Genomic DNA, 20,257 nt, shown 5'->3' on the forward strand with positions numbered 1-20,257 from the left:
ATTAATTTTGTTTGGAATAAGTATCAATTTATTTAGACTGGAGAGTGTATATTTCAACGTCGCCATATGTTCTAGATACATCTAAAATTTAGAGTTAAAGCAAGTCAAATCGTTTTACAATTCCTCCCTCTTGTGTCAATAATTATTTTACTCGCTCAAGGGTAAGATGATATACATGAGAATCATTTTGATATGTTTACCGGAAATATCTCATATCTTTTGAAAATTGAATTATTAAAGGAAAATAAACACTATAAAAATCAATTATCGTTGTAACATTATTACTCTATTCCCTTTATAAAAGCTGCATTTAAGGTTGTAGTGGTATTTGAGCCAAATAGGAACAGTACTTCAATTCGGACGTTCGTAAGTTCGTACATAAATGTAAGGTCACAGAATCAAATATTCATATATATTCGTCTCATGACAAAAGAATATTGAATATCATTTTCAGTATTCCTTCCCATCCCTAGTATTCAAAAAAAAAAAAAGTATGCATTGTTAACGGAAGACAAATGCTTTATAAGATTTTGAATGGCTTTATTGTTTTTGTGTTGTTTTTTTTTTCAGAGAAGGCAGCAGGGCATGTGACGTTCAAGAATGACACCAGGAAACCTGACAGCAAATATGATGACGAGGTTTCCGTCTTACTGGGAGAGTCACCACTAGACTCACGAATGACACGATCTCCAAACAAAAATCTACGAGAGAGAAGTCGCTCAGTGTCTCCTTCGATTCTTAAGCGAGAACGACAATTGTTTGAGTCTGGATTACGGGAAAAACCCATTCCAGATTACTATACAGAGTTCAATACCTCAGCAGCAAAGGCACCCAGCTGGGTAGATACGATGAACATCTCAGATGTATCAGATTCTGACTGGAAAAAGCGTGACTTTACAGTGTCCAAACCACCCCCAAGTTGGGTGAATGATATAGATAATTCAGACATCACCAGCATCGTGTCACCTTCAAAACCAGTCAAGAAGCTGGCGTTTGAAGACCTTCTCAGACCTCTACCTGTGATCAATACTCAACAGGACTCGTCCTACAACAGTGATGTAAACGACACCCTGCCACCACCTGGGCTCACGTATAATGACTTGGTGGGAGACGCATCGAAACGGAATACTCAAAATGCTAACAGGAAAGGTTCCCCTACGTTATCGGAAAAACTTTCAAATCTGAAGTCGAAAACAACAGCTGCTTTACAGAAATATCATGAAAGAGATAATGACGATTTAAATTTGGACACCCCATCCAGGGGAAGCAATCCATATAGTGGTAATGACGTGCCCAGATGTTCGAGTCTCGATACTGCGGCTCTTATTGCTGGGATTGCTCCCCCACGTGGCAGTGATATTGTAGGAGCATCACCAATCAAGCCAGGTGAGTAGCAGAAAAATATTCTGGAAAAAAGGTCAATTGAGCGGTGTAATGGGAAAACTGGGCATAACTTGTGTGTAAAGTGTTGTCCCTAATCTGGGGCAACACTTTACACAAAAAGTGGATTTTTTGTTTAATAAAACTTCTTTAAAACTGAAAATTTCATTAAAGCAGAAAGTGTCGTCTCTGATTGGCCTGTGCAGATCGCACAAACTAATCTGGTATGACACTTTACATATGATGATACAGACCCTCCGATTTATTTAATTGGACTTACTTGAATGTAAAGATTCATTTGTTTGGTTGCATGATTTCATTTAATGCAAGTTTGTTTCGAAGTTGTTATCTGTTTTCTTTTGAATTTGTATACACGTAGAATGTCACTGGCAAATTTCTATACTTGGCAGAATGGCAGTATGAAATTTTGATCTCAGGTGTATGAAAAATAATTTTTGATAAAAAAAACACTAAAAGTAAATTTCTTATATATTAAAATATTGTTTGGCTATTTCCTATATCTTTATGCATAAAAATGTGATCTTAAGTTTTCTCTTAAATGCAATCAAAGTTCTCCTTTAGGTAATTTACAGTATTCTCTGTAAATACAGGCCCATTTAAAGAACCTGAAAACAAGCTATGTGTCTCCTGCAACTTTAAATCTGTGATTCATTCCTTGCTGCACATTGCAGTAGCCGGTGACAATGACAGCACAGTGACGGCCCATGGCAGCCCAGACCGAGCCCGCGCCCGGAGAGCCCGGTCCAGGAGCCCTGATACTGACATTGTGTTAGAAGGCGACCGGCCTTGGGAGAAAACTGTCCCTTAGTAAGATTATTAGCTTCTTTTCTTGTGTTTGTTTGACAGCTTGAACAATGTGGGCTAGTAAATAGAAAAGTTAATCAATTTTTCCTTAAGCCATAAAATTTATACACTAATAGTTATTATCGGTATACTCTTTTTATTTATTTGCCAAGGACTGTTACTAATTTCCTCATTCCTTATCAAGAGACCTATATATGATAATGTAACTGACGATTGCTTGCTTGAATCAGAGGTAGGAAGAGAATGGTCGAAGAAATAAGTTCATGAGCAATCCCTTCACAAGTTATGTGGTTACGCCTTGACATGAACTAGCAAGTCCTTACTTGACAGTGCTGTATTCTCTGAGCTCTTGGAAAACTGAGCTAAATGCATGTGTGCGCAGGCTAATCATTCTTTTTGGCATTTGGTGTTTTTCCTTTAAAGGAGATGTCTTTTTTTAGTTAAGGCGGAAAGTGTCTTCCTTTACTTGAATTTACTGACTGCACAGGCTAATCTGGAAAGCCATTTTACACATATGCATTAAGTCATCTTTCTCATTCAAAGTTCAAAGCTTGACTAATGGTCAGTGAGGTCAAGTAATAGGCACCTTTTAACCAGATCCCAAACCAACATCAGCATAGACATCAAAGATTGGGCAGTGCTGTAACAGCCATCAAGAGCTTTCAGCGGAAGGACCACAGTTTTCATAGGCTGAATTAAGTCACTTCTATCAGCTAGGAAGCCAAACAAGCGTGCTGACTTACAGTGGCTATATGTGACTTAGACCAAAGTGGACTTTATTATTGTTTATATTTATGTTTCAGTAAGCCACCAGTGTCTGTTGGCGATTTGAGGAAGCCAGCTAATGATTCACAGGTAATTTTTTTGATAACTATTATGATAATATTTTATGTGGTGGAATGGAATACAAAATCAAGGATGTTTAAGAATTGTTCAAGGTGAGTTATTGTGGTAGCCCTAGGTCTGGCGTCATGCAGTTTTAAGTGTATGGTGTGTGGTGTGTGTAGTGTTTGCACTCTACAGGCCACATTTTTCCTCCAATTTTAATGAAACTTGTAGGTATTGCTATAATAGAGGTAAATAAAATCTATGCATAACATTATATAGATACTAACATGCACACACACCAGCACACACAGAAACATACACAAATGCCATGTTATGATAGTCTGGACAGAAAAATATATAGTTTAAACAAACAGTAATGGTATTAAACATTTAAAGCAAAACAATACAAATTACACCTAGATTATTATTGATCTACAAATAGCTTTACAACTGCCCAGTTTAGTAATTCCTTTTCTTGATATTTTGTTTTAGCTTGAGTTTCCCATGCTAAGCAAAGGTTATTGTTCAGCCCTCTTATTGAAGGAAGTAAATTCTTTCTCTTGCATTCAAATATATACTTTTAAATTTCTAGGATAAGGATATTAATATCAGTCATGTTATTGCTTGTACTCCCAAATAGCATTGTTTGACAGGAAATCTCTGTATATTTTTGCACATCATGCAATCCTAAAAATTCTAAAACATAATTTACAATTCTCTTGGTAAAAATACAGTCCCAGAATATGTGTAGTATGGTTTCTTCATTTTTTTTTACAAAAGCAACATAAATTGTCATTTACAATATTCATTTTATATAACAAAGATTAGGTGCCTAAAATTCTGTGTATAATTCTTGTCTGGAACCACTGAGTGTATGTGTCTCTAGATATAGTAAAAGTATGTGTATGCACTTTTGACCATTCAATGTTATTAAAAAGGGTATTCCATTTTGAATGGCAAGTGGGTACATTTGTATTATAGCGAAAGCATTTATAAACAAGTTTATTTTGATTATGACCCAATACTATGTTATTTAAGTAAAACGATATAAATGCACATTGTATACTGGGCTTTCTTATAACTGAAAATCCTGATAATTTGAAAAATGCCTTCACAGTTCTGATTAAGCCTTCATGAAATAAAAAGTTCATTTTAGCACCAAATAGATTTTCTTATTCAGATTGTTTTAAAAATTCTCCAGAAGTGCATACTACTAGTATGTCCTTTACATACAATGTATCTTATTCCCCTGTCATACATATTTTTATTATATATAAAATGCATACCTATCTTGAAATTGTGGTTGTAAAATAAAGGCATATCAAGGATGTCTTCACACTGATTGATATTTTGTTTATTAATATACTCAATATAGAAAGTAAGGACATCTCTCCAAAAACAATTTGTTGAACCTATCATAATTTGTTCTATGTAACATTTTCCCAAATTGAACATTTTCTTCACATCAAACATAGAATACACCAGTTGGAAACATTTTCCATTGCTTGATACAATTTTTCTTAACCATGTCATTTTCATTGTTTTTTTAAAAGCATATATATCAGTCATGGCCACTCCATCATCATATTATTTAACAGCAATAGAATGTTTAATTTTTGCTGGCCCATCCCATTCAAAATTTGAAAACAGGCTATTTATCTGTTTTAATACTTTTTCTTCTGGGCTAGGAAGAGCTATAAACAGGTGTGCAAAAAAGGGAAGTAAGAGTGTTTTAACAACAGTTATCTTTCTTAGGGGTGTTAAAGTTCTCCTTTTCCAAAAATTTATAATATTGTGCAGCTTTTCAAGTTTACTGGAGAAGTTTATGTCTATCATTTTCTTTAAGTCAACATCAAATAATATTCTTAAAACTTTAAAGTGAGTTGTGCCCCATACTAGTTTATATTCAGTTTATATTGATTGTATGCTGAACTTTTTGGAACCAATCCATATAAGATTTGTTTTGTCATAATTAATTTTTAATCCAGAGCAAATGGCAAAGTTATTTAACAGATCAAGGGTAGCATTTAGGGAGACATCGGTGCCATCTAGAAATAGAGATGTATCATCTGCAAACTGAGAAATTTTATATTCAATATTTTGTATCACTATCCCTTTAATTGCATTACAATTTCTTATTTTAATTGCCAAAATTTCAGCACAGAGAATAAAAATATACGAACTTATTGGGTCTCCTTGTCGGCAGCCTCTTTCAATTGTAATAAATTCTGATAAAAACCCATTGATTTGAATTGCCGTTAACTTAACGGTTAAGGTATGATGTAGGAAAAGGGAAATCCATTTTTTTCGGCGTAAGCTGCATAAGCCAGCTTTTCACCTTAGCCTGACCTTTGTAAGTGTCCAATAAAATTCCAATAAAATTTCCCGCGGCTAGGTACGAATGAATACACTTCATTTATTCCATTGGCTGATTTGAGTATACCACCAGAACATTGGAAACATATCCGCGTCTTTGTAACACTGTTTTACTGTATGAAACAATTTTATCTCGAATGAAAAGGCTTAATAGATAGAACAGTTTTACACTCAATTCTCGACATCAATACAGTTTGTGCGTACACCTTTAATTTTCAGAGTATTACCAGCGCAAGAGCGTTTATACTTAAAAGGCTATGTTCTCATATTTAGTACTTACTTCCTTATTCCTGTCAACATGTTAACATGTAAAAGTATAAAGAGCAATGGAAGCGAGGCCTCACTTTAAAGCATTGCTTTTCAACCCGCGAGGTATATCGGGTCAATTCGCGGACATTCAGAGTTTATATACAGGTCATCACCGGAGTTGGCGGCCAGTAAAATAATCGTTATATAATAAAGACGCTATCCGTGAACTAGGTGACCTGGAATTTTCTTTAGACCAGAAATATGTTAAATGAAGATATTCAGCAATATAATTATGGTATGTAAATAATAGATTCTTAATGTGTTTTCAACAATACAATGATAAATATTATTGTTGATAAATTTAACAATAATTATTCGTCCATATTGCCTAATGTACTAAAGTGATATTATGAGCATGTAACAGTTTATAGGTGTCTATCGCAACCGTTGATTATTTTTGATGTTTCTACTTCATATACACTTACATTAATTAATGCAGCATCATCATACTAAAACAATATACCAGAAAGAGAAAAATAATGCATTTGAATATCAACCGTACTTTCGTTTGACAACTGATCATGCGTTTACGAGTTGAACCTAAATTTAGTTTTAGTGCAGATTTGTTCATACGACACAAAGACACGAAATTGTTTTACGGATCATTTCAGCTTACAGGACTGGGTGGGTCACGTAAGAATATCGAATATAAAATATATTTTTATAAACAACTGGTAGCAAGGTGAGTTGCAGATAATTAATCAGTAACCACATTTTAACTAACTATTTTGACCTGTTAATTCTTTTCAGCTCAATTCAACAGTGCAAAATGCCCATAATATCACTTAAAGCATTAGCACGATGATAATTGATACTGTTAATAATCGAATCAAATAGCAATGCCCGACAAACCACTAAAACAGGTTTGTTCGAAGAACGCGCCTATAAATACGGATACTTCTCGTGTGGCCGGTTGACTCATATGTTTAAATTTCACTTCCATTCTTCTTTTGGTTTTCTGTTTTGTATCTATAGGTTTATGACCAGCAATATGTTATAATGTAAAATAAGCCGCGAAAACTCCCCGTAACATCCCGTACTGCGTGTGATGCAGCTAAGAACTGCACAGAAAAAGACATTCGCTATACTTGATCTCATTCATTAAACTATTTACGCCGTATATCTTTTTTAAAGATATTTCTTGTTAATGTTGTACCAAAATTAAAATAATCTAATGTTTTTTCTATAAAATCAAACTCAAGGGTATCGAATGCCTTTTCAAAGTCAATGGTCATCAAGAGTCCAGGGTTGTTATTATCTTCTGTATATTTCATAATGTCATATAATAGTCTGGTATTCTCACCAATATATCTACCTTTAATAAATCCTGTCTGATCTTTAGAAATAAGAGTGTCAAGGACAGTTTTTAGTCTATTTGCAATAGTCCCAGATGCAAGCTTGTAAACGACATTTAAAAGCGTTAGTGGCCTTAGGTTTTTTAGAAAATGTCTGGGTTTATTATCTTTAGGTATACATGTGATTATACCTTGTTTTTGAGTAACTGACATGGTTCCAGAGGTAAAACCATAATTAAGGCTTCTAACTAAAAAATGACCTAGATCATTCCAAAAGACTTTTAAAAAATCTGCGGTGAAACCATCTGATCCAGGGCTTTTTTCATGTTTCATATTTTTTAAAGTGACTGGTATTTCCTTAAGTGTTAGTAATCCTTCCAATGATTGAGATTGTGCAGTGCTTAATTTAGTAGTGTTTATGCCTTTAAGGTCATCATGTACATTGTACGAGTCATTGAAAATAGAGTATACAGTATAATTTTTTTTGTAGAATCGGGCTGCTTCTTTTAAAATACTTTGATTGTCAAGTAGCCGTTGACCTTCATCGTTTTCAATAAAAGGGATGTTTTTACTAGTAGCATATTGAGATTCTAAGTTACAAAAGTAATTTTAGGGTTTTTCACCTTCATCAATCCATTTCGCCTTTGCTCTAATAAAAGCCCCTTTCAATTTCATGTTCCGAATGTTTATAAGTTCTTGATCTAAAATATTGAGTTTTTCAATGTTATCATTCGTTAATTTTTTTTCAATGTCTTCAATTGCTTTTAAAATGTGATCTTCCCTCTCTTTTCTCTTTTTTGATTTGAAGCTTGAATATGATATGGTTTTACCTCTGATTTCCATCAATAAAGTTTCTAGAAACAGTTGATCATTGATATTAAACTGTATTAAGTCATTATTTATAGTATTAAGAAGTTCAATATTATATACAGGTAAGGCATATTGCTGCTTAACTTCTTCAATTTTGTGCTTTATGCAATTAAGATATTCTTGGTCATAAAGTAATGAGTTATTAAATTTCCACAGGCCTTTTCCATGTTCTATTTGGCTAAAGTTTAATTCCAAGGTTATAGGGGAGTGGTCTGATCTGTAGCTAGCCTGTATGTCAGATTTCCGCATAAACTGATGAAAATCATAAGTAGTTAAAAAGAAGTCTAGTCTGCCTTGTTGGACGGTATTAGGCTTTCGCCAAGTAAAACATTTTGCATTACCTTTTATGACCCTAAAAGTGTCTATTAGATTTTTATCACTGATAACAGAAGATAATAATTCCCTTGAATTCTTATTATTATTAAAAGTTTTATAGTTGGCATAATCAATATTCACATCAAGTACAAAATTGAAGTCTCCACATAATACATATGAATCGTTACCTATGGTCTCTATTATATAGAAAAGTTTACTATAGAACAAAGGAGTATCATTGTTAGGTCCCATAAAGAGTGCACAGAGTAAATATATGGTGATCTATTGTTAAGTCTAGAATTAATAAATTTACTTTGGTATCTTTTTTTTTTGTTAATGCACTTTAAAAGACATGTTTGTTAAACATTTATTAAATAAAATACATACTCCTCTTGAATTAGAAGTGCCGAAACTAAAATAGCATTCACCACCTCATTGTGAGTAAATATGTTTTTCCATTGAAGAAATTAAATGACGATCTTGCAAACAATATATATGGGCATTAAGACTTTTCAGATTTTCAAAAACATCAGATCCTTTAGAAACATCATTCAGACCACGACAGTTGTATGATACAATCTTTACATTATCCATTTGTATTATAAACGATTACATTTTCGTTGCAACACCATATATATAAAATAGCATTCTCATCTACTGCAGTCACTATACAGTTCATTTTATATTCATCCAAACAAACAAACAGGCATTGAAAATTTAACACAAACATACAAGAACATTAAACATACAATTTAAACAAGAACACAACAGTAGGTCAAATAGTTTGATAAATTGCCCTTCATATTAGACAATACGGTCTGGTTGCTATGCTATTCAAGATGTAAAATTGAAATATAAAAATATAAACATAAGCAAGTGTAGTAGTAATCATAATCACTTGTCTGTCTATAGGATTTTTATGAAACTTGCTCAGAATGTTTATAATTTGATGAAACTTTCAATGTTTATCTTGACAAGCCGCGGAGGCATCTTTGTCATGTGTGTCCAAAATCTAGGTCACCAGGTCAAATCTTATAAAACCTTATACCCACTCCAGAGGCCACTTGTAGGACTAAAAAAATAAAATAAAAGTGTCTACTTTATGCACACTTTTATGACTCGGTCTTTATGAAACTTGGTTAAAATGTTTTTCTTGAAAATGTGAAGGAAATATCTGAATCTCAGATAATTTATATACCGTAAGTCCAGTGTGGTAAAAACACAGGAGATCCACTGGTCAAGGCTTCAACCATTGGTGTCCATGAACATACATAGAAATTGTGCTTGAGAAGGCTGCATTAGTTGGTGCCCTCTGATATGAGGAATAACCACCTGGACGTACAAACAGTCCATAATGCCATCAGTCTAATAATACTAGCAGAGTAGAATTCAAATATTGTTAACCAGATAACACAATTATACCAATATCCTCTAACATCCAGCTTCTAGCTTGGCATAATGATAATGCCAATCTATGAATTTTATGAAATCGCAGGATGCATAGTAGTTTGAAACACTGATACATGTACTTGAAAATATACCTTATTTCCAAATACCAGCGGCAGCATTTAAAAAAGTTTAAATAGACATTTGCTCTGATGCATGTTGGTATTTTTAACATTCATCCAGTAATTTGAATGGTAAAGTGATTAAGTTGTCTGCCCCCTTGTAGCTGTAATATCCCCACTCAGGGAGCTTTCTGCAAAGATAACAAGAACTGGATCTGCCCAGGAAAAATTTATGATTTTCTCTGTTAGTCGAATGCTTTTGATGTAAAAGAGTTAAGCTCATTAGTTTAGCATAATGCACAGGCTAATCTGGGATTGCACTTAACACAAATGGGTTAAGCTTGGTTTTCGCAGATAGAGGCTTAATCATTACATGTTCCCACTTTGCAGAACTACTCTGGCGGGTCCCAGCCGGGCAGCCTGGAGGCATTGAAGAACATGATCTTCAAACTGCAGCAGGAGGCCGTCACAACTGACAGCGAGGATGAGGGCAGTCGGTCACAGCTCTCAGCCAAGGTACTGGGTCCAGTTTTAGTAACACAGTTGGAAGATACTAACATAAAGAGACTCCCACTAGGAAAACTGGGCTTTGTGCATGTGCGTAAGGTGTCGTCCCCGATTAGCCTGTGCAGTCCGCAGATGTTAATCAGGGAAGACACTTTCGGCTTTCATTGTAGTTTTCACTGAAAGGAAGTCTCTTTTTAAAATCCAGTGTAGGGGGAAAGTGCTGTCCTTGTTTTTCAGCCATTGCGGACTGCACAGGATAATCTGGGATAACACTTTTCGCACATTCATTTAGCGCCATTATACCAGATTATAGCAGAGTGAGGCTGATGTGTACATGGTGTATGTGCACTGAGTACTAATAAACCAGCATCGTCAGGAAAAGTATAAGTGGGAAAACTAACTGCCGTGATATTACTGAAATACTGTTTAAGGGATCTTTTCACGTTTTGGTAAATTGACAAAATTGAAAAAAGTTGTTTCAGATTCGCAAACTTTTGTTTTAGTTATGATATTTGTGAGGAAACAGTATTACTGAACATTTACCATGGTCTAATATAGCCATTATATGCAGCTTTTGACGATTTAAAAACCTAAAAATTATAAAGCTTGGCAACGCGAAACGATTGAATAATTTGGAGAGTTCTGTTGTTGTCGTTTAATTTTGTGAAACTACGAAGATTGCTTATATAACGTATAAAATACGTCAACCATGTATACTTGGCAGAATAGCGGAGAGGGCTGATGCGTTTTTACTCCAGGACTCCGGGGGTCGCTGGTTCGAGCCCTTCTGCGGGATACTTTTTTTCCTTTTAAGCTCGACTATTATATATAAAATATATATAGTGGAGCTATCCTACTCACCCCGGCGTCGGCGTTAGCATCTGCGTAAGCGTGCAAATGTTAAAGTTTTCATACTACCCCAAATATTTCCTTTGTCCCTTGACATATTGCTTTCATATTTTGCATACTTGTTTACCAACATGACCCCAACCTATAAACAAGAGCAGACAACTCTATCAAGCATTTTGTCATAATTATGGCCCCTTTTCCACTTATGCAGCACATGTTAAAGTTTGCGTACTACCCCAACTATTTTCAATGTCCCTTTACGTATTGCTTTCATATTTTGCATACTTGTTTACCATCATGACCCCAACCTATAAACAAAAGCAGACAACTGTATCAAGCATTTTGACAGAGTTATTGCCCCTTTTATGCTTAGAATATGCATATTATTGATAAATCTATGTTAAATTTTGACAAAACAACACTTACCTGACATACCATAATGCACTTCACTCAAACCATCCCCCACGCCCCCCCCCTCCCCCCCCCCCCCCAGAACTCCTCCTCAGAACCCCCCCCCCAACCAAAAATTTTTTTTTCCTTATTTTTGAAAGATCATCTATTAAATGATCACACACCCACATTATACCCCCCCACCCCCCCCCAATTTTTTTTTTCTTCTTATTTTGAAAGATCATCGATTAAATGATCACACACCCACATTATACCCCCCCCCCTCTCCATGATGGCTTACGTTATACTGTCAAGCACTCGAATAGTCGAGCGCGCTGTCCTCTGACAGCTCTTGTTTAAATTTGATTCTTTATTTTTTTACTGGAGCTTTTAAGACCAAATGTTTACATTTATCAATAGAAAGCATTTAATAACTTACTTCAAAACATGCCAAAATCTGTGAAAAGGCCCCTTTAAAACAGTGAAAAATTCAAATAAATAAACAAACCACTAAAGTTGATCACAGATCTTCACCAATAGTCCTGCCTTAAGCAGTACAAGCATTCTATACAATTTTACAAAGCAATCTAAAACGCATCCAATGATACATTTATTGGGAAAACAATGTCATCACCTTCAACGACTGGTTAAATCCTTTGAGAAACTTTTATGTAGCCAGAAGAATATTTTCACTGCAGGTGCACAAGTTACGTGCAGAAGCCGCCAACCTTGGAATCAACATTCCTGCAGCCGATGTCACGGACCCCAGGACCGGGAAACCCATGGCGCCTCTACCTGAACTGAAGGACTATGACTTCCAAGGGGAGCCTGGGGGTCAATCTCTGGAGAAGTAAGCCTGTCTGATTTGTGGATTTCAGTAGTGCGATGTTCATGATAAGCAAACATGTATACCCTTTGTTATGAGAATATTATTTTCTGCTGTGTTTTATGAGTATTTAGTAAAAACACAATAAAAACAGGTTAATGATGATAAACTTTCAATATATTTGGAATCAACTTTTTTGTTTTTGGTATAAAATGGTCAGTTTAATATTTATTGATCTGTTTGATTAGTTATTTATTGCAAGTTCACAGAATAACAAGGCAAGTGCAATTTCAGAGCACTTGTACATCTTGATCGACTGAAGACACTCGTTAATTCTCGAGAGAAGGACGTGAAACAGAAGAGTGGAGTTACCCCATTATGTGCTCACATGGATAAGCAGAAAAAATAAATGCAACAATATTAGCCTCATTCTTGGAAAACCGGGCTTAACGCATGTAAATAAATTGTGTTCCCAAATTAGCCTATGCAGTTTCCACTTTCTGTCTAAACTAGCTTTTATTAATTTTTAAAGATACCTTCTTTAAGCAAAAAATTCATAAAGCTGAAAGTGCTGTTCCTGATAAGTGTATGCAGACTGCACACACTGATCTGTTACAACTTTTTACACACATGTATTGAGACTGCACACACTGATCTTGTACAACTCTCTACACACAGGTATTAAGACTGCACAGACTGATCTGGTACAACTCTTTACACACAGGTATTAAGACTGCACAGACTGATCTGGTACAACTCTTTACACACAGGTATTAAGACTACACACACTGATCTGGTACAACTCTTTACACACAGGTATTAAGACTGCACACACTGATCTGGTACAACTTTTTACACACAGGTATTAAGACTGCATACACTGATCTTGTACAACTCTTTACACACAGGTATTAAGACTTCACACACTGATCTGGTACAACTCTTTACACACAGGTATTAAGACTGCACAGACTGATCTGGTACAACTCTTTACACACAGGTATTAAGACTGCACAGACTGATCTGGTACAACTCTTTACACACAGGTATTAAGACTGCACAGACTGATCTGGTACAACTCTTTACACACAGGTATTAAGACTGCACACACTGATCTGGTACAACTCTTTACACACAGGTATTAAGACCACACACTGATCTGGTACAACTTTTTACACACAGGTATTAAGACTGCACACACTGATCTGGTACAACTCTTTACACACAGGTATTAAGACTTCACACACTGATCTGGTACAACTCTTTACACACAGGTATTAAGACTGCACACACTGATCTGGTACAACTCTCTACACACAGGTATTAAGACCACACACTGATCTGGTACAACTCTTTACACACAGGTATTAAGACTGCACACACTGATCTGGTACAACTTTTTACACACAGGTATTAAGACTGCACACACTGATCTGATACAACTCTTTACACACAGGTATTAAGACTTCACACACTGATCTGGTACAACTCTTTACACACAGGTATTAAGACTGCACAGACTGATCTGGTACAACTCTTTACACACAGGTATTAAGACTGCACAGACTGATCTGGTACAACTCTTTACACACAGGTATTAAGACTGCACAGACTGATCTGGTAAAACTCTTTACACACAGGTATTAAGACTTCACAGACTGATCTGGTACAACTCTTTACACACAGGTATTAAGACTTCACACACTGATCTGGTACAACTCTTTACACACAGGTATTAAGACTTCACACACTGATCTGGTACAACTCTTTACACACAGGTATTAAGACTTCACAGACTGATCTGGTACAACTCTTTACACACAGGTATTAAGACTGCACACACTGATCTGGTATAACTCTTTACACACAGGTATTAAGACCACACACTGATCTGGTACAACTCTTTACACAGGTATTAAGACTTCACACACTGATCTGGTACAACTCTTTACACACAGGTATTAAGACTGCACAGACTGATCTGGTAAAACTCTTTACACACAGGTATTAAGACTTCACAGACTGATCTGGTACAACTCTTTACACACAGGTATTAAGACTTCACACACTGATCTGGTACAACTCTTTACACACAGGTATTAAGACTTCACACACTGATCTGGTACAACTCTTTACACACAGGTATTAAGACTGCACAGACTGATCTGGTACAACTCTTTACACACAGGTATTAAGACTGCACAGACTGATCTGGTACAACTCTTTACACACAGGTATTAAGACTTCACAGACTGATCTGGTACAACTCTTTACACACAGGTATTAAGACTGCACAGACTGATCTCGTACAACTCTTTACACACAGGTATTAAGACCACACACTGATCTGGTACAACTCTTTACACACAGGTATTAAGACTGCACACACTGATCTGGTACAACTCTTTACACACAGGTATTAAGACTTCACAGACTGATCTGGTACAACTCTTTACACACAGGTATTAAGACCACACACTGATCTCGTACAACTCTTTACACACAGGTATTAAGACTTCACAGACTGATCTGGTACAACTCTTTACACACAGGTATTAAGACTTCACAGACTGATCTGGTACAACTCTTTACACACATATTATTAAGCCCAGATTTTCCAGAAAGAGGCTCTTTTGAATACCTGACGTAACCATGCATATCCTACACTTTGTACTTACTACTTGTTGATACCTGACGTAACCATGCATATCCTACAATTTGTACCAACTACATGTTGATAACTGACGTAACCATGCATATCCTACAATTTGTACTAACTACTTATTGATACTTGTCGCAAGTTGTAGAACAAGACACTTTCAATGTCTTCATACCAAAAGTTGATAGTGACTTACTTTGAGCACATTTCAGCAGAACGTGTGGGGATGGTTTATTAAGAAAATTGTAGTTCGAGAGTAATTTCTGTGAAATGCAAGTATGTATGTTTCTAAACAATGGGTTTTATTTAAATAAGTGGGTAGTTTCTTGGTTTGCGTTTGAGCACATGAGTTAGACTTTATTTTTAATATGGCTTGTACAAGTATGACTTCATATTAGCCATGCCATGTGACAATGGGTCTTGTGCCAAATGCGGTCCTGCAGTCTGGTCAGAATTTACCAAATCTCCTTACTGGGTAATTGTACAAGTTGGTCTAGAGCTATGCTGGTCCTATATGGCATAAGACCAATGTACATACAACCTGACTCATATTAACTTTTGTGATAAATTATGTTGACATTGATTTTACTGTATTTCAAATACTCATTTTATTTATCAATGTAAGTGACTGTAATAAATATTGAAATGATTGTTTACTGCATATATATTATATCTTTTGACCTTTACACAATGGACGAGTTATTTTCACTGGGCTAAAGATATCGTACTTTGGTGCTCATCTTTTGACTCTACAAATAACTTATGTGCAAATGCATTTTGGGCACATCATAATTAATGATGTCATGTAAATAACATTATTGACTATAACACGATCTTTGAACTCATTATAAACAAGAGATGTTTACAATACATTTACCCCCTTCCAAACCCCAAATTTGCATGACGTTTAATATGTCAGTCCCTAACAGTTATGACGCAGCAAGCAATGTAAACTATTACATGTATATGGTTACATACACTGGCTGGAACTTTTTTTGGTTAACGCCCTTTTAAATCCCATTACATATTATTCCTTGAACGCATTTTATTGCTTTCAGTATAATAATTTATACAATAAATATGGAACTCAGTGTCCAATGTTAGATGATAATTTTATATCACAAGCCCCAGTAACGTTGACCTAAAATTCGAAGAGTCTTCCGTTCCTACCAAGTAACCTTCATAACCAATAGACCCTTATCACAATAGGCCAAATTGATAAGAGCGCAAAGTCACGTGACTCACAGAACTCCATAACGAGGCTGAACGTGTAAAAATTTCCAATACTCCCGCGCAACGCCGCATCTGATTGCAACCTTTCACTCTTTTGAACATTTGGCGATGTAACGACCTAGAAAACACAATATGACATTGTCAGAATAAGTTATTTATGTATTGCCCAAGGTCGGGGGAGAGATAACAGTCTAGGTCGAACTCGATTATGGGAAAAAGGGAAAACAGAAAACTATGTTTGAATGAAAACTGGGCATTTATTATAAATGCCATAAACTGACAAATACATGATTACGTAATACATAATCAAAGCAAACATATGATAAATGTTATCCCTAATGTACATAACTGGAAGGCAAAAAACTGCCGACACAAAGACTAGAATCATACATGTATTCAATCAAAATTGGCAACTTTGAAGACTAGAATGGCATAATTGCAAATCAAATAAAACAATAGAACTAAAAAGGCTATAATGTAGAGCAAAGTAAATCATTTAACTATCTTGCAACTCTGTAAAACACATATAACTAAAATAGCTAGAATGTAAGCATGATAAACTAAGAGGAGGAGGCATGGAAGGAGGTGGATTTTAAATCAGTGAAAATTGACGTGTAACTACGCACGTCCAGAATTATGCAAAGACTGGTTTCTCGAAAGTTCCAAAACTGCTAGTCTATCAAAGCTTATTCTAACAGCTTTTTAAATGTCAAACATCTATTCATGAACTCAATTTGCTGCAGTATAAACAATAGCATGGTAAAATTAATGCTCTTTCAACAGAGTGTGTTAATGTAAACAATCTTGCAACACAATGTTTTTATAAACTTTATGGTTAAATGCAATTTCCCTTCAGAACATTCCCGGCTAATACCCTTACTAAACCGTGACACTCACGTATAAAATAGAGAGTGGGGAGGTCAATGACATAAAAAAATTTAATGTTGGCATAAAATGTTATTTATGTATTGCCCAAGGTCGGGGGAGAGATAACAGTCTAGGTCGAACTCGATTATGGGAAAAAGGGAAAACAGAAAACTATGTTTGAATGAAAACTGGGCATTTATTATAAATGCCATAAACTGATAAATACATGATTACGTAATACATAATCAAAGCAAACATATGATAAATGTTTTCCCTAATGTACATAACTGGGAGGCAAAAACCGCCAAAAGGGAACCGCCGCCCAGAGAGACTTAAGACTGGAACGAGCTCGACCGTGGACAGAGATAATATGAAGCCAGACAATTAGAAATGGATTATTATATATGAATTGACCTACATATAAAAAAGACTGCAGCCTCTTATCATACACACGTTTAAACACAATACTTAAAAGTGGATTTCAGCATATCATCAAACACGTGGATGATACATGTAAAGGGCATTAATTATCTAAATCTATACATGTACAACTTATACAGAATAAATGGTCAATACTAGTAGACAGAAGGCAATGTAAATGATCATAAATATAGATAAAGGACTTGCCCATCCATGACAAAGACCACATATATGATACATAAGTGGTTATTGCTAACAACTTTGGAGACGAAATATACGAATTACAAAAAATACTGACAGAAAAATAATATACAGCTGTATAACAAAGACACATGATAACGACAACTGCGGACCATTCTGCTCTTAATTGTTCGTATTATGCAAGCACATTTATAACAAATAATCATATTAACTTCATACATGCCATACGTCCCGGATTGTCCGGGACAGTCCCGGAAATTAAGAACTTGTCCCGCTGTCCCGGAAATCTGTCAAATGTCCCGGAATTTACAAAATCCATATATACATGTACCTTATCTTAGGCTTAACTGCACCTCGAATCTGTGTATATCTGCAGCGTCTCCATGACAATGCCTACCCGAATAGGCAGACTACGCTACGTGTCAAAAGCGATCAATTAACAGGGGTCCTGTTATCATATCGATTGTCTCACGTTCGCGGTCAAACCGAAAAGGCGGCATTGTTTAATGTGGTTGTTAATTGACTTTAATCTACTACGTCATTATGTGACTGTCCGGATTTTAAGTTGACGATCTACCGGTACTGTTTTGTTGTATTTGTTTTATTGTGATTGGTTGTATGTATTGTGAATTGATTTGAGTTGACGATCTAACGGTACTGTATTGTTGTATTTTTTATTATATAAATGTTATAAATGAATAAAGGCGTATCAACAACTACGCGTTACACACCGGTCTTAATAACAATAACGCAGTGACGTCACCATCTATGTTTAGAACACTTACACTGAAAACACGTGGCTTGTGTCTAGTAACGGAAGTAGTAATGTTTAATTTGACGTTAATAGATCAAGTGTATTTCGATAGGCTTTCGAACTTTTGCAATTAACGATGCGAAACGAAAAAAAAACGTACCAAAAATGCATATGTCTATAAATATCGCTACATTTTATACATGTCCCGTAAAATCGGCAAATGTCCCGGACAATTTAACTCTATGTCCCGGAATTGGTCTGAAAAATTATGGCATGTATGTATTAACATTGACTGTCACTGGTACCCGCACTTCTTTACTGTGATATAATACTAGAGTTTGTACAATTGTGGCTTCAAACTGAGATCATTTAAGACAAATTTCGTGACTGTGGCCTTAAACCATCAGCCAAAACAAATTACACAGCAGTTACTGTGGCCTTAAAACCACCAGCCAGGTCAAATTTCAAAACTGTGGCCTAAAACCATCAGCTAAAGCAAATGTTTCAACTGTGGCCTTAAACCATCCGCTATGTTCTGTACGTTATAATGTGACAATCATTGAAAGTCAATATCATGGCTGCGGCGTTCACCGACAGCACTGAGAAGGTTGGCAATGGCATTCAGTTCTCTTATGATATTATTTAAAAAGATCTGCTGCCTAAAACCGACAGATCTTAAAAAACATCAAGGAATTTTCATGTGGTCAAAATTATGAAAAAATTGATCTGCTGCCTATGACCGTCAGATCATCTGAAAAATTAAGATTAAAGATTCAAATATGTAAGCAGAGTATTGTTGCGACTTTATCTTGATTTATATAGGGAGAGCCGAGGGACGGATATATTTTAGGTATGCGTTGGTCTTCCAGCGACCTAGCTTCTGTATTTGTGATACGGACATATTGGAATTGTGAGCATGAGTAGCACCACAAATGCGAAATGAATGGGCTGTAAAGAACTTTGGATCCATGTTATTAGCTAGAACACACAAACGTAAGACCGATCTGAAATACGTGGTAGAAACTGGTTGATTGTTATTGTCTCTAAATAGCTGGCCATTACTGGGTGGTGATATGCGTAAATATCTCATCAACTCGTGAACTGGACATAACCTTTTGTTTGTTTGGCGTGCAAGGGGAATAATAGAGACTTGGCCATGCGAATGTTTATAATTGCGTAATGTAATGGAGATCGAAACAACTTGCGACTGTTTATATTATACTTCGAACATGCCGGCTAACACAAGACGGCGGACTAGGGCCATGATGTTAGGTACTTTACAAGTCTGTTTATTGATAATGTGTACACCTGCTCCATTATCTGTATGAAGTACTATAAATTGATTTCTTATCTTAAAACCCCAAATTTCTAATGAAAGAGTGATGGGTAAAAGCTCTTTGAATGTTATGTCGTAGGGAGACCACAATGTAGGCCATGTACCATAAAACCAATGGGACTGAAAAATCGCAGCGAAACCTAGAGAACCTGAGGCGTCTGTGTGTAAGTGTAATGTATCTGAGGTGAGCCAACGTTTGTGTAGAAGAAGTTGTTTACCATTAAAATGATCAACAAACAATTGCCAAGCACGGATATCTTTCCGACTTTCCTTATTTAGTGTTATTCTATGGTGTGGGTGTGTTACTTTTTTAGTAAGATCTATAAGGCGACGCAAAAAAACACCGACCAGGTGTTACTACCTGGCAGCAGAAATTTAACAAACCTAGAAGGGATTGTAATTCTTTAAGGGTGACCTTAAGATGCTTTGCTACTGAGGCAAGTTGCATCCTCAATTTTTCCATTTTGTCTTGAGGCAAGCGGGCTTCCATCATATTAGAATCTAGTTCA

General features: G+C 35.7%; 1 protein-coding gene across 6 annotated transcripts in view; it reads left to right on the forward strand.

The window, feature by feature from the left end:
* The window catches only part of LOC127875922 (uncharacterized), a 35,170-nt gene extending 22,412 nt beyond the window's left edge, over window positions 1–12,758 (forward strand). For 5 of the 6 annotated variants that reach the window (XM_052420674.1, XM_052420672.1, XM_052420676.1 and 2 more), the window contains 6 exons: window positions 571–1,386; window positions 2,073–2,208; window positions 3,009–3,060; window positions 10,097–10,222; window positions 12,151–12,302; window positions 12,573–12,758. In XM_052420674.1, coding sequence (XP_052276634.1) covers window positions 571–1,386; window positions 2,073–2,208; window positions 3,009–3,060; window positions 10,097–10,222; window positions 12,151–12,302; window positions 12,573–12,687 — 1,397 coding nt within the window. In that variant the 3' untranslated portion in view covers window positions 12,688–12,758. The remainder of the gene's footprint in view (window positions 1–570; window positions 1,387–2,072; window positions 2,209–3,008; window positions 3,061–10,096; window positions 10,223–12,150; window positions 12,303–12,572) is intronic. The other variant, XM_052420675.1, reaches the window with a different exon arrangement.
* Window positions 12,759–20,257: the final 7,499 nt, after the last annotated feature.

Source organism: Dreissena polymorpha, chromosome 4 (assembly GCF_020536995.1).
Source record: "Dreissena polymorpha isolate Duluth1 chromosome 4, UMN_Dpol_1.0, whole genome shotgun sequence".
Classification (NCBI taxonomy): Eukaryota; Metazoa; Mollusca; class Bivalvia; order Myida; family Dreissenidae; genus Dreissena; species Dreissena polymorpha.